At 43.9% G+C, this 16,263-nt stretch overlaps 1 protein-coding gene across 3 annotated transcripts in view; it reads right to left on the bottom strand.

Annotated features, from left to right (window-relative positions):
* The window catches only part of ETV6 (ETS variant transcription factor 6), an 83,627-nt gene extending 67,636 nt beyond the window's left edge, over window positions 1-15,991 (bottom strand). The window contains exon 1 of one of the 3 annotated variants that reach the window (XM_077468797.1): window positions 15,646-15,991. Coding sequence is in view for 2 of the 3 variants with exons in the window: in XM_077468793.1 (XP_077324919.1) it covers window positions 5,439-5,573 (135 nt within the window). In the remaining variant the exon portion in view is untranslated. Of the gene's footprint in view, window positions 1-5,438; window positions 5,583-15,645 lie in introns of those variants that run through there. The other 2 variants (XM_077468795.1, XM_077468793.1) reach the window with 2 other exon arrangements.
* Window positions 15,992-16,263: the final 272 nt, after the last annotated feature.

Genomic DNA, 16,263 nt, shown 5'->3' with positions numbered 1-16,263 from the left:
CTTCCCCCTGTGCTGGGGCAAAAGGACAAGAATTTATTGCCAGAGAGACATCACATGGCCCTTGAATTGCAGCGCCATACATGCACCACGCACGTCATCCTTGGGCCATATAGATAGCTGGTGGCAGACAAATGGAAAGGCCTCCCAGATAGTTTATTTATTAAAGCAATAACTTTTTCCCCCTAGTCTTAAGTAATGTGAGGAAGCAGAGCCACCTTTAGAAAACACTGGGCCCCACACAAGCTTCCCGACAGGGCCCAACCACCTCGCCTTCCCATGTCCGAGTGTGTCATACAGGAGAGATGGAAGGTTGCAATGACACTGTGGCCTCACTTAAACCCCCAATTTTGCTGCAGGTGAAAGTACTCTATCTTGCCATTGCTGGCCATGTGCTGTGTATAAATGGGTTTAACCCCCTTATTGTAAGGCAGGGAGGAAAATCCTGGCATGCTGTTGGCCAAGGGGCAGGATACCCATTCCTCCTCACTCAAGATGTTATTTTTACATAGTAGCAGAAAGACTGTTGACGCGGACAAAGGATGATGTCAGAGGGGAACAGCACAGACCAGGAACCACGTAGTACTGGCAGTGGGGGGGGGGGGGGGGGCACCTGTTGACCCCCAAGCTCCAGAAGTAGTACCTCCATATCTCTTAGTGGAACCCTGTTAGTACCTCTGTAAGGTTTGCGCACTGTGTCAAGTGCTCATAAGCAGTGAATGGGTTGGTTTACTACAAACAAGTCAGCATTGGTTTGAATTGTAAAGTGAGCACATTGAGGGTTTTTTGCTGAAAGTGGATGTTTATCCTGCTTATATATTGCCTTCCCCGGTTGCTGCTTACCCTCCTCATCACCATACTAATGAAACCGGTTTTCATTACATAGCTTATTTTATATCCAAGGATGTCATCACTGGGTCTTTGTGCTTTGCTATGTAATGTAGGTAACTCATGGCTATGCATAGCTTCCTGAAAATATCACAGCACCCTGCCCCAGTACTCCAGTATCGGTGTAATGCTGCAGCTGTCTCACGACCGAGAACTGAATGATCACATGACTACTAATCATCTAGTTCTCAGTCTGCTCAGAGCCAAGAGCAGTGACTGTCAGTCACCGCTCTCAGCTCCAGCAGTAACTACTTTAAAGCCAGGCTGAGGAAGGGGGAGCCATAGCCATCTTCGGTTCTCAGCTGTGCAAAGCAAAGGGGCAACTGGCTGAATCCCAACAAAATGGTTGTGACCCTGCCAGTTTGGAGCATCTGGTAATGGCCTTTAGCCCACTGTTGGCTAATTCTGGATCACAGGTAAGCAAAAGGAAGTGTACTTCTGTGACTCACAATAGAAGTATGGCAAAAAAAAAAAAAAAAAAAAAAAACACAAACACCCCACACACACACACACACTATTTTTTACTTTTTGCTATAATAAAATATCCCCCAAAAATATATTAAAAAAAAAAAAATTTCCCCTCAGTTTAGGCTGATATGTATTCTACATATTTTTGGTAGAAAAAAATAAATAAAAATCAATAAGCGTGATTGGTTTGCACAAAAGTTACAGCATCTACAAAATAGGAGATATAGATTTATAGCATTTTTTTTTTACTAGTAATGGCGACGATCTGCAAATTTTATCATGACTGCGACATTATGGCTGAAACATCGGACAATTTTGACAACGCAGCCACCCGAATGCTTTCACCTGAAAGATAGCATGTACGGAACTGGCAGGGAAAGGGTTAAACCAAATTTTGCTGTAAAAATGTCCACACTGGTTATAGTAAAGCAGTATTAATCCCAAAAGCCACTATAATATTGTAACTTACTAATTCTTAGATGTGATGGTTGCATTCGATTTTCTTTTTTAGGCTCACTTTTAACTTTCATCTGGTGATCTGTTTTTCAAACGAGCAAGCTCTCTTATAGATGTATCAGTTACGTGGATGAAACAAACCATTTACCACTGACAGCAGTGCATACAATGATCAGTTTTTATATGATTTATGCAACAATGCTATCCTAAAAAGGATAATAAAAAAAATTGCTTGCTATCACTGATTTAAATATTAGCTGGCATTTAGTTTCAAGTGGTTAGTGTATTTAAATCTGCTAATCATCTAACACTTCCTTCTCCTAGAAGGACAATGCTGCTGTCTGCAGTGTCCCTGTACTCCTTCCTCCTCCAGAATGGGGGTACTCAACATAGGAGATGTGTTACTGGCCAGATCACCAGGTGAAAACAGAGAGGGGGGGGGGGGGGGGGGGCTTAAAAAAAACAAAAAAACAAACAAACACACACACACACACACACACACACACGACTAATGCAGCCACCACATTTAATTTGTTAAGCTACAATTTATTAGGTTTAGTTTTATGTTTAATACCGCTTTAAGAGTTGTTTTCTGCATATCAGACTGCCTTTAGCATCACTGCCAATAGATAATCCACCTGCAAATGAGTGTAGTTTCAGTGCCAATGGAGAGTTGTAGTGACAAAGGGAAAGGAACAGCAAAGCACAATCACTGCACAACATTGTTGAGATGGCAGAGTCAGAATACGAGGGAAAATGATGGCTGCCCTCGTATACCTAGATAAAAAGGTTTTTAAAGCATCAACAAGATTTGTTACAATACAATGGTAACATCACCAGTCAAAAAAATAAATAAATAAAAAATTCTTTCACACACGGAAGCACAAAACTGCTCAGGCAACAGTTCCAGAGTTGTTTTATTTCATTAACAAACAAAGTTCAGTCTGATGATCACATTCCTGAATTATTCATCACTGCATTTCCTTCTCAGGTAAGAACACCGGACTGACGGGAAAGGGCCATCTCTCTTTTTCTCTAACCCTTTCCAAGGTAACTTGAAAGGAGGAAGAAGGGTTTCCTTTGTTAAAAACAAAAGTCATAAAATTACTGCTAATGAGTTAGAAACTACAATCAAATAACACAATCACCTCCCGTCATTGCTCTTGGAGGAGCAGCTGGAATGCGACGCCAATTCCCGATACTCTCACAAAGTATGGATTCTCTATTTTACAGGACAGGAAACCTGTAATGTACTTTATGCTGGTACCAGACCTTGTTTTATTACCCCAACCTTAATCCTCAGTTTGAATCCCAGTCGGGATACTACCTGCATGGGGTTTGCCATTTTCCTTCCACACTCCCAAATACATGCTGGTAGGTTTCTTGGCTGCTGTCTTAGTGTTTGTGTGCGATAGGGACCATACACTGTAAGCATCTTGAGGATAGGGACTGATGGGAAAGTCCAGAATACTAGTGATAAATCGGACCCACAAACAAGAGAGCAGTATATTGCAGCTTACTAATCTTCAGGATGTGCTGCATTTTTTTTTTCACCTGGTGATCCTGCCAGTGACACACTTCCTGTTTTAGCCCTGGTTCACACTGCTGTGACTTGTAATGCGCCTTGAGTTTAAAGTCGCATGACAAGTCACACTCCATAAACAATGGAACCATTCTAATCGGTGAGTCAAGTCGCTCAGATTTAGAAAAAGGTTTCTGCACTACTTTTGGTGTGACTTCAATACGACTTGCACTGACTTCTGTTAAAGAAGTTGTATGCAAGCCGCGATAAAGTCGCACAGGGATGCTGACTTTGAAGCCACGGCATTGTGAAACGGGGCTTAGGGAGACAACGCTCACTGCATTTCTGGAGGAGTACACCCTACAAGAGGACTACAGAACAGCCACCACCCTCCCCCCACCTTTTCTCCATAACATGAAAGGAGGGGTCCTGTAGTCCTCGGAGATAGGTGTGAACAGTGTGCCTAACAAGAGTGACGCACAGGAAGTTATCAGCACACAGGACGTCTGACAGGATCAACAGATATATTTCTTTGCACTGATCAAACAGATGAATATACAGTTGAACATATACATCATATAGTTGAAAGGGAGCAGATCTGAGAAGTTTAATCTCCTTACATTCCTTCTCCTCCAGGCTGACATCCACCCATCAGGGCTCTTCGGTATTTGCATAACTCCTCTCAAGGTCCTTTAGCTCTGATGCAAGCAGTGGGCTGGCTCTTGGGAGGAGTACTGAGGCAGGCTGCTGTGACGTTTTTGAGACACTATGTAAATATCGCCCAACTGTCCCCGATTTCGAGGGACTGTCCCTCATTTGGAGCGATGTCCCTCTGTCCCTCATTTTGGTTGGATCTATATAGATGTACATAAAATGCACTTTTTATCTATCAAAATCTGATTTCTACATTTCTGCATTTGTAAATTCCAAAAGCCAATATGGGAATAGTAGTGGTAAAAAAAAAAAAAAAAAGCACTTGTGGGTTTAACCAATCTTGTTTTTTTTTTTGTACAATTCTCCTTTAAGGGGTGTGTCCTATGCCTGCATACTTTTGCTGGTAGGTGACCCTCATTCCCATCTCAAAAAGTAGGGAGGTATGCACTATATACAGCACCCTGCTGGCCCACCAGCCATGATCTGCCTGTATTGCATAGAGATCCAATGACGACATCACCAACACTAAAATCCGGTCCGTAACGAAAACTGAACTTCCACTTTAAGTCCTGGAGGTTGTGTAAAGCTGCATCAATACTTACACTCTACGCCAGTGGTGCCCAACCTTTTGAAGACTGAGGGCCACTGAAGCGACTTGGTGCCCGGTTGCAGGCCACAATCAATGGAGCAGGTGGATGGCAGGCCCATGTCCACATAGACACAGGTGCAGTACACCTGTCGCTTTCCTGCAGGTTAGCTGCACTTTACCATAGACTTATATTGCATCTTGCAGATGTACTGGACTTTCTCAAAGCGCACCAAATCCGCAGGTAATAACAGAATCTGTGGCTTAGTGCAGGTAACCCGCAGGTGCATCTGGGGAGCAGTTTGAAAGCAGCCTGGTAACCACTGCAGAACAGATATGTCCAAATATACACTGATTTTAGTAATAAACTTACCTTTAATAACAGTCTTCCATTCAGGTATCACAGGCTGTTACTGTCCCAGGCAGAGCGCATTTGATATCACTCCATCTGTGACAGGAGCCGGCTCTATACAGGCAGCATTGGCTTATGCAGCTCTTCTACGCAGCCGATTGCTTCCTCTACCGCCGGCTTCATTCACAACACTGATGCCCTGGGATGGCAACCTGCGATCTGTGTTTGCCATCCCAAAATAGGAGGTCGTGGGCCACATTAGGAGGGCTCCGTGGGCCACTTGTGGTTGGGAACCCCTGCTCTACGCCTTAACACCAAGTTAACCCCTGGGCTTCCCTGAATCAAATAAATAAAACTGAAGGCTCCTGTCTCTGTACTAGAAACTACTTGCACTGAAATCCTGGCATTGAAAATACCCAATTAAATCTAACTGACCAATTAAATGTCTGGAGCTCTGAGGGTATAATTGCTGCTGACGAACAGAAAAGAAGTTTACCGGATCCTGTCCCCATTACCTGTGCCTGGAAGAGCGCATGCTGCGGCAGTGGCGGGCAGCAGAGGACTCTGGAGATCGTCCCTCCAGCTGCAGATAATCTGTGATAGCCAGCAGGGGTCAGTTTCATTGGTCTGCGTTCATACGTCTGGCACATGGATTCAACACAGAAAACTGCTTTCACATTATCACATCTACTGCACAAAGTGTACGCAGAAGTATAAATCAATAGGAAATTATCCCCATAAAAGTTATTTATTAAACCAACAATACCGTAATAGACCACAAGAATGTCTCTTTTACCTCACACGATATTTATCAAAGTTACTGACTCTTTCCTCTATCTATCTTTCTTCTTCTGAAATACTCTGCACTGTCGGAGGACTCTGCTCCTTCCTCCAACTCTTCTCTAATAATCTGCCCTGCTCCTTCCTCTATCCAACTCTCCCCTCCTGAAATACTCGGCCCCCCTGGAGGGCTCTGCTCCTTCCTTTATTCAACGTCCCCCTCCTGGAATACTCATACTCTACCCCCCCTGGAGGGCTCTGCTCCTTCCTTTATCCAACGCTCCCCTCCTGGAATACTCTACCCCCCTGGAGGGCTCTGCTCCTTCCTCTATCCAACTCTCCCCTCCTGAAATACTCTACCCCCCTGGAGGGCTCTGCTCCTTCCTTTATCCAACGCTCCCCTCCTGGAATACTCTACCCCCCTGGAGGGCTCTGCTCCTTCCTCTATCCAACTCTCCCCTCCTGAAATACTCTGCCCCCCTGGAGGGCTCTGCTCCTTCCTTTATCCAATGCTCCCCTCCTGGAATACTCTACCCCCCTGGAGGGCTCTGCTCCTTCCTTTATCCAACGCTCCCCTCCTGGAATACTCTACCCCCCTGGAGGGCTCTGCTCCTTCCTTTATCCAATGCTCCCCTCCTGGAATACTCTACCCCCCTGGAGGGCTCTGCTCCTTCCTTTATCCAACGCTCCCCTCCTGGAATACTCTACCCCCCTGGAGGGCTCTGCTCCTTCCTCTATCCAACTCTCCCCTCCTGAAATACTCTGCCCCCCTGGAGGGCTCTGCTGCATCTGGCAAGCATTCACAGCGCTTCACTTTTTCACATTTTGTTATATTATGTTACAGCCTTATTCCAAAATTTATTAAATTCATTATTTTCTTCAAAATTCCACAAACAATACCCCATATTGACAACATGAAAATAAGTTTTTTTTTGTTTTGTTTTTTTAAATAAATTTGCAAAGATTTAAAACAAAAACAAAATTATCACATGTACATAAGTATTCACAGGCTTAGCTCAATACTTTGTTGAAGCACCTTTGGCACCAATAACAGCCTCAAGTCTTTTTAAGTAAGGGTCCTTTCACATGGGCGGTCTGCCTGGCAGACTCTACTTTGCTCAGCGGGGGATCTCTCTGCTGAGCAGGCAGATGACAGGTCTGTCTCCGCTCACTGTGCTGAGATGGACCCGTCAGAGCCCCGCTTTCCTCTATGGGGAGATCAGATGAAAACAAACCACCTGTCCATTTTCATCTGATCCCATCCGATCTGCCAGACGGATGGAAAAAAAAAAAAAAGGGGCTCCATCCTTCTGGATTTCATGGACAGTATAGCAGCTGGTGTCACTGCTGACATCCGCCGCTCCATAGGGCTGAATGGAGCATCCGATCAGGTCTGCCTGAAAAACGAACAGCCGGACCTGATAGGAAGGCCTGTGTGAAAGTGGCCTATGATGCTACAAGCTTGGCACACCTATTTTTGTGCAGTTTCTCCCATTCTTCTTTGCAGAACCTCTCAAGCTCCATTAGGTTGGACGGGGAGCATCAGTGCACAGCCCTTTTTAGATCTCTCCAGAGATGTTCAATCAGGTTAAAGTCTGGGCTCTGCCTGGGCCACTCAAGGACATTCAGAGTAGTTCTGTAGCCACTCCTTTATCTTGGCTGTGTGCTTAAGGTCGTTGTCCTGTTGGAAAATTACCCTTCATCCCAGAGCCCACTGGAGCAGGCTTTCATCAAGAATGTCTGTTTATTGCTGCATTCATCTTTCCCTTGATCCGGACTAGTTTTCCAGTTCCTGGCACTGAAACAAATCCCCACAGCATGATACTACTACCATGCTTCACTGTAGGGATGGTATTGGCCAGGTGATGAGCGATGCCTCGTTTCCTCCAGATATGACGCTTGCCATTCAGGCCAAAGAGTTCAATTTTTGTTTCATCAGAACACAGTTTTGTTTCTCATGGTCTGAGAGTCCTTGAAGTGCCTTTTGGCAAACTTCAGACAGGCTGTCATGTGCCTTTTTCAAAGAAGTACTGCAGAGATGGTTGTTCTTCTGGAAGGTTATCCTCACTCCACAGAGAAACACTGGAGCTCTGTCAGAATGACCATCATGTTCTTGGCCACCTCCTCGACTAAGGCCCTTCGCCACCGATCGCTGTAGGGAGAGTACTGGTGGTTCCAAACTGCTTCCATTTATGGATGATGGAGGCCGCTGTGCTCATTGGGACATTCAAAGCTGCAGAAATGTTTCTGTACCCTTACCAGATCTGTGCCTCAATACAATCCTGTATCGAGGCTACTGCTTCTGACGATGTCCAATGATTAAACGCGCAAGCCAGAGCTTAAAAACGCAATCACGTAATTTCCGGTTACTGAAACTCAGTCTGTGGACCCCACACTGTCCCAGTCCTACTGATTTTCTTTGTAATTGTTCCTGGCATGATTGAGTGCCTATTTTAACCCAATAATTTTTTTTTTTCCCCGGACTTGCACTACAAGTGTCCCTTCCCCCCCCCGTCCCTCCCCCCCCCCCCCCCCCCCCCATGCACATGTGAATATCCCATGATTTAACATGCTGTGGAGGAGGCTCTTCTACTGGTCACCATGATTAAAAGGCAGATCTGGTTACATGCGCTTTACCCCTGTAGGGGTGCAGCTATCTTGTGAGTGTGGAACCGAGAGAAGAGCACGAGTGCTATTCACTTTTCTGCACAGGAGCTGTGACCGATTTACTGCACAAGTCACTTTGGAAAGAGATTATATATAACATACATACATACATACATACACACACACACAATTTCATGCTGCCATTTACACATTTAAATATCACCATCAAATTTTGCCAGCACTTTATAAAGGACTTGCTGATGTTTGGTACATATAAGCATTTTCTCGTTTCCTTCCTCTCCTGAAATACGCTGCTGTGGCCAGATGACTAGAAGCTCAAACAGGCCAAGCGCTGAATGTATGGGACTTCCAACTTTTGATCACTGCATCTTGATAAAGATCATCTGGCACAGCAGTCACTTGTGTGGCAGTTTTCATTCCAAAATATGAAGTAGTGTATGCATTATTGGTAAGAGACAGATGCACGAGAATAAACTTCTGAAGACCAACCTGGGGCTGACCTATTACGCCTTGTACACACACACAATAAGAATATCAGACGAATGATGGTCTGTTTTTTTTTTTGCATGCTAGCCTCATATTGAAAATGAAGAGGTTACAAAAGTTACGAAAATTCTCGTATGACAGAATACAACTTCGGAAGGGATGTAATGTGTTGTATTGTATTATTGTAATGCGTGGCCTCGTTGTTCCCATTTTTTCTGGATGAAAAAAAATAATAATTTAATGTTTGTTCCTTTGGATAATTTTATATGAACTGTTGTGGTCGGCTCTCAAAAACTGTGTACCACAATCTGAATATTGTACAAGCGCTTTGAAAGTGATAGTTTTCCTCCAATTTTCCGATCGTGCGTACTAGGCTTACAGGGGAGAATTGATCACTCGCAACCTGCAAATGCAGACAGGACGGATCTATCTGAAAACCATTGACTGTCAGCAGTTTGTAATGTCCTCAAACACTCATAAAGCTTCATGTTGTAGACAAAGACTGATGAATTCTTTAACCACGTTTACCAGGTAATATTTCATTTTTTGCATACATGTACAAATCTCAATTTTTTTTCTAGAAATTATTGTAAACCTGCCCCCCCCCCCCCCAAAAAAAAAAAAAAAAAAAAAAAAAAGAAGGGACCATTGAAAATAAAATAATAGCTGGAATTTTTGTGTTGCACAATAATTTGTTAGAGTTATTTATCAAATGCAAGTTTTCAGGGAAAAATACACTAAAATGTATTTTATATTAGACACGTATTGGGAAAACTAAAAAGAGAGAAGGTTGCATTGAGTAAATAGATATCAAACATGTCAAGCTTAAGCCGCGTACACACGGGCGAACTGTATGGCCTACTTAGTCCGTCATACAATCCGACAGACAGTCCGTCATACTTTCGAATGAACGGACTTGACCACACACGGATGCACAAACAGTCCGTCGAAAGCTTGCGCGATGACGTGTACAGCACGTACGACGGGACTAGAAATAGGAAGTCCAATACACCCTTCCGCCGTGTAAATCCTTTCTGAGCATGCGCCATTCTTAGTCCGTCGAACTAGCCTACTCACGAGCGGATTGTCCGCTGAAACCAAAGTATGACGGACAGAATTTCCAAAAATCCGAAATACTTAGTGCGCCAGACTGCACGCTGAAAAAGTCCGCTGAAGCCCACACACGAGCGGACTGTCCGCTGAAATGTGTTTCGACGGACTAAGTAGGCCATACAGTCCGCCCGTGTGTACGCGGCCTTACATTACGCACATCTGCGGATCGGAAAAAACAATGGTATTAAAAATTCTGATTTAGGCGACGCTTTAAAAGCCTTTACAGGCCGTGAACTATGGCCCTAGAATTATTGCTTTCACACAATGGTGTTTATTTACCAAAGGCAAATCCACTTGGCAGCACAAGTGCACTTGGAAGTGCAGTCGCTGTAGATCTGAGGGGGACAAGCAACGAAAATAAAAAACAGCATTTTTATTTGCATTTGATAGGATGATAGAAATCAGCAGCGTGTCCCCTCATTTCACATCTTCCCCTCAGGTCTACAACGACTGCACCTCCCAAGTGCACAGTGGATTTGCCTTTAGTAAATAAACCCCAATGTTCCTAAAGATACCTCACATGTGGCACAATTGATGTTTATATACACATGCTTCCCTTACACTGTGCTTTCTTATGCGGTGTGTGTGCGCGGGCAACTGGGGTGCGTTCATTTTTTTTTTCCCTTTCACAAGTGGGCCAAAAAGCTTCCTATGTGATAGAATGGGCCAGTGACAGGTCCTCTTTATGGAGATATTAGACCTCCCTGTCCTCCAACAGAACTATGCAAACACATTGGACGGTCTGACAGTTTGGTTGAGAGTACAACCAATGTGACAAATACATTATCGGCATGTGCCAGAAATGTAACTGTTTTTTTTTTTTAACTGTTAAATCAATGGGTATACTTCCGCTTTAAAGCAGGACTAAACCCATCAATTTACCTGTTTCAAAAAAAAAAAAAAAAAAAACAGTTACATTCCCAGCACATACTGGGAATGTAGCTTTCATACTGGTTGTGCTTTCAACCAAATGGTCATATATGTTCACATGTGCAGCATCATGGCAGTTGAAGATAAAAGAAGAGGCAGAGATGGCAGCTTCCTTGGCTAAAAACGATAGGTGAGTTTAGCTCTGCTTAAGGCTGGGTTCACACTGCAGTATAGAGCGGCTCACAGCAGGAGTCCGGTGCGTCCCTGTTCACCATTTCAGGTCCGATGTCAGTCCGAATTTTTGGCTGAATTTGGGGGTGAAATGGACCAGAAGACGCACAGGACTCCTGTACAATTCGCTGCGGAGCCACTCCAGAGATGGGTGTACCGGCACCATAGAGAGCTGCTCAAAATCTCCTGACATGCCTATTGGATGCACCCCACATCCAATTCGCAATAGTGTGAACCCAGCCTTAAGGAACGACAGCTGTAGCCCCAGAAGTGTCACAAGAGGGATAAGGAAACAGGCGTTCCCCAAGTTCCTCCTGCTTTCATTGGGGGAAGCCGCTGCCTCCAGTCCTTTAGAGAGCCCCGTAAAAGTGATCCGGCAGCTTTACGCCACGTACACATGATCGGAATTTCGGCCAGCAAAAGACCGCCAGCAAAGATTGATAGCAGGTTCTCAATTTTTCCAAAGGAAAAAGTTTCTATTGGAAATTCTGATCATGTGTATGCAATTCCTACTGGCTATTGAACTTCCTTTTTCTAGTCCCGTCGTAGGCGTTGTACGTCCCCGCGTTCTTGGGGGTCAGAATTTGGTGTGACCGTGTGTATACAAGACAGCTTGAGCCAAATCCCATTGGAATTCCTTCGAAAAACCATCAGAGCTTTTTCCGACCAAAATTCCGATCGTGTGTACGCGCCATTAGTGCTGCCCGATCCATTGTATCCGAAAGCCCTTCACCGGCTCTCAAAGGAGAAGTAGGGCCGAAGCTCTTCGTGCACTTTAGTCTGCACTCCTGTGACCCATATTCAGCCAACAGTGGGCTGGCGTCACTTAGTCAAGATCTCTTTGCAGAGATCCTGACTTGAAGTTGGGATCCACACAGATTCTTGACCGGCAGCTGGCTGAGCCAGCCGCTCCCGCCCCCTGCACATCTCCAAACTCTAGTGAATGCTGGATGGGTAGAGCAGAGAGCCTGTGACAGTCACTAAAGACTGAGAACAGTGATCAGTGGTCTTTGATCGCTCAGTTCTCAGCGTAAGCCTTGGTTCACATTGAATGCGACTTCAAGTGTGACTTCATGCACCGAAGTCTATGCAAGTCGTACCTGAAATCGCCAAAAATAGTGCAGAAACGACTTTTTCAAAATCGGTGCAGCATTGCAAAGTCGGCATCAACCTGATTTAAACATTTCCATTGCCGGCAAACAGGTGCAGCTTGTCATGTGATTTGGACCTGTCGAAAAATGCATGACAAGTCGCAAGGATGTGAACGTGAGCTTAGAGGTGATGGAGGACCGATGCTGCATCCACCTAAGTGAATATGCATGTTTTGTTTTTTTAACTTCCCATACTTCTCTTTTAGTCCCAGTTCACACATATGTAATGCAGGAACCAGTGCGATTTCTGTGTGGGTTCCCACATCGCATGTCACTCGCAGGCAGTTCGCACTGCCTTCTGTGACCTGCTGTGGGTGTCAATAGAAAGTTAATGAAACCCCCAGAGCGTTTTTTTTTTTATATATACACACACACACACGGAGGTGATTTGGCAATGCTGTTGTGCCCCATTGGTTTTTGTGAATTTTAAGGATAGGTCCATTTTACCAAATCCCTGCTACAGATGCTTCACCACCTCCAAGAACCAGAAAAATGAAAACACAAAACCTACAGCAGCAATAGACGTACTTTCTTCTTGGAATTTGTAAACACTTCCTGGAAACAGAAAACAAAAAAAGCCCCAAAAAGTTTAAATCCACCGGCAGCCCAAAAAATACCAGACAGGCTAGGAAAAGCACACAAACCCAAATGTAACCCTTTATTGGCTGTGTATATAATTGACACCAATACAAAAATATAAAAAGATAACACAGCCCCTAAATGTAGAAAAGTATACAAAACCTATAACAATTCTAAAAACAATGTATAGAATTAGAAAAGAAACACGCATCGGTAGCTTCTGGTTTCATTTCCTCCTTTCGCAGCCGCCTGCAACTTCCCCAACTGACTGACCAGCCATAACATGTCACAGCATTTCCCAATCCCACCTCTAGGGCCTCTGCCAGATCTAAAGATGGTGGAAACTGACAATCAGGGGGGCGGCTTTAGGCTTTGCTTAACTCACTAACTGCCAACTGCCATTGTCCAATACTTCCACTGGCAGGAAAGGAATATCAAAACACATGCCATTTATAAAACTCCATATGACATTCCAGTGCAGCGGTGGTTGGGCACACGGAGTCACATCAATGGTCAAATCCCCCCAAACCACACAGAGATTTTAATAACTGCATACAGAACACTGAACTTTACAATCAGCTTACTAAAGCCCCCAGTCCACCCTAAAAAATCATATTTTCAGTTGTAGGTGGAGGCCGAATATCCTTCTGGATAAAAACATTGTTATTTTTTAAACCTACCCATCACCACCGGTCTCCAAAAAGCAGGCTGTACGGAAAGTCTGGCATTAGTCAGTTAACCCTCCTCTTGCCTGAAGCCCCATACACACACTATCAGATTTTCCTTCAGATTTACCAAAACCATATAATATGAGGTCAAACCTTAGGAGTTTCAATGTGTATGCAATCAGGTAGGCCCTTCTACTACATGGTTTTGTTAAATCTGAAGGAAAAACTCAGCAGAAAAACTGATAGTGTGTATGGGGCTTTACAGAGTTTGTGGCAGTAGAGAGAGTGTAAGCTTCTCTGGTGCAGATGTAACAACCCATCAGTCACACACTGTTATCATTAATGTGTCACTGATGCAGAAATTGGATTGTAAGTTCCTACGGTGCAGAGACTGACGTGACTTGCTCAGTGTCCTCTGTACAACACTATAGAATAGGTCAGATCCATTTAAATGTATAATAATAATAATAATAATAATAATAATAATAGACTGTGAAGAGACATTGGGGTGTAAGCTCCTGTGGTGCAGAGGCAGATGAGACCGTATGGTACTAGCGTATATTTCAGAGCCTTATCATAATAATAATAATAATAATAATAATAATAATAATAATAATAATGTGTGACTGTGGGGGGACATTAGAGTGTAAGCCTCCCTGGTGCAAAGACTGATAAGACTGTCTCAGTGTTCTCTGTACAGCACTATGGAATATATCAGAGCTATATAAATGAAAAATAGTGTCACTGGGGTGGGACATTGGAGTGCAATCTCCTCTGGTGCAGAGATTGATGTGACTGGCTCAGTTTTCACTGTACAACTCTACAGAATATGTCAGAGCTAATTAAATGTATAACAACAACAGTGTGTTGACTTATGGGGACAGTGGATTGTAAGCTCCTCTGGTGCAGAGAATAATGTGACTGGCTCAGTGTTCTCTGTACAGCACTGCATAATATGTCAGTTATTTAAACGTATAATAATAGCGTGAATTGGGTGGGACATTAGAGTGTCAGCTCCTCTGGTGCAGAGACTGATGTGATTGGCTCAGTGTTATATATATATATATATATTAGTACAGAATATGTCAGTTATATATATGTATAGCAACAGTGTGTGACTGATGGGGACATTAGAGTGTAAGCTTCTCTGGTGCAGAGACCGATGTGATTGGCTCAGTGTTTTCTGTACAACACTGCAGAATATGTGAGCGCTATATAATAATAATTTATATTTATTTAATAATATAATTTATAATAATTATTAATAATTATAATTTATATTTATTTAATAATAATAGTGTGGGACATTAGAGTGTAAGCTTCTCTGGTGCATACACTGATGTGACTGGCTCAGTGTTCTCTGTACAGCACTACAGAATATGTCAGCGCTATATAAATTAATAATAATAAATAATAGCAGTGTGTGACATTCAATTGTAAGCTCCTCTGGTGCAGAGAATAATGTGACCTCCTCAATGTTTTCTGGAACAACATGTCAGAATATGTGAGGGCTAGATGAATAATAATAATATTTTTATGAATATCAGTGTGTGACTGTGGTGGGATATTAGACTGTAAGCTCCTCTGGTGCAGAGACTGATAGAACTAGCTCAGTGTTCTCTGTACAACACTGCATAATATGTCAGAGCTATATAAATAAACATAATAAATAATATCAGTGTGTGACTGCGGTGGGATATTAGAGTGTCAGCTCCTCTGGTGCAGAGATTGATGTGACTGGCTCAGAGTACTCTGTGCAGCACTATGGAATATGTCAGAGCTATATAAATGTGTAATAATACTGTGAAGAGACATTTAGAGTGTAAGCTCCTGTGGTGCAGAGACTGATGTGAGTGTACAGCACTGGGGTATATGGCAGAGCTATATAAAATGTGTAATAATAATAATAATAATAATAATAATAACGTGAAGAGACATTTAGAGTGTAAGCTCCCGTGGTGCAGAGACTGATGTGAGTGTACAGCACTGGGGTATATGGCAGAGTTATATCAATGTAGAACAATAACTGGCACAGTTTAACCCTTGTGACACCAGGCCGGTCCTTCTCTGTGTATAAGTTTGTTTGTAAACATTTGAATAGTAAAAGAAAACTTTGTGCAGTGTGTACACAGGGGGATGTGACAATACGTGTGTGCAGTGTATTGTGTATGTAGCTCAGTCCAGCGATCACACACACACACACATTCTCTTCTCACCTTAATGATGAAGTGTGCAGCACACATGGCAGCGCTCAGTGTCGCCCCCCAGGTTGGGGATTTGGGGGGTGTAGTGTCCCCCACACTCCAGAAGTTAGCAGCAGTGGCAGCACATGGTGGGGGAGGGGTGTTTCCAGGAAGCCAGGGTGCCCCCCTCTCTCTCTTCCTCCCTCATTGATGTCAGTATGGAGAGTCCACTCCTGAAACTGACGTGGATTCCCAGCACTGAGCTCTGCCTCTTAAAGGGGCCGCACCAGGAAACGTGCCAGGGACACGCAGGAGGAGGGAGAGGGATGTGTGGAGGAAGGAAGGAAATGGAGGGAGAGAGAAGAGGAGGAAGATGGGGGGAGGGAGGGTAGGATGGGGAAGGAAATGGCGGGATAAAAAAAAAAAGAGGAGGAAGATGGGGGAGGGGAGGAAGTGTGGGAAATGGCAATATGGAGTGTTGTTAGATGATGAGACGAAGGAGGAAAGGGAAGACATGACTAGTGTGGGGAAGTCAGATGGAGAGGAAATTAGAGGCGGAACAGGAAGGAAATGGGGGGAAATTAAGCGCCAGAGAGAGTGCAAGCAAAGTCACTGCTGGTCACAGAAAGCCCCTTTAACCCCTTCTTTCCC

Source organism: Lithobates pipiens, unplaced genomic scaffold (genome assembly GCF_037356315.1).
Source record: "Lithobates pipiens isolate NorthernLeopardFrog02 unplaced genomic scaffold, aLitPip1_a1.2 Scaffold_8, whole genome shotgun sequence".
NCBI lineage: Eukaryota > Metazoa > Chordata > Amphibia > Anura > Ranidae > Lithobates > Lithobates pipiens.
The sequence above is the reverse complement of the archived record's forward strand: the minus strand, read 5'-3'. Positions and strand labels throughout refer to the sequence as shown.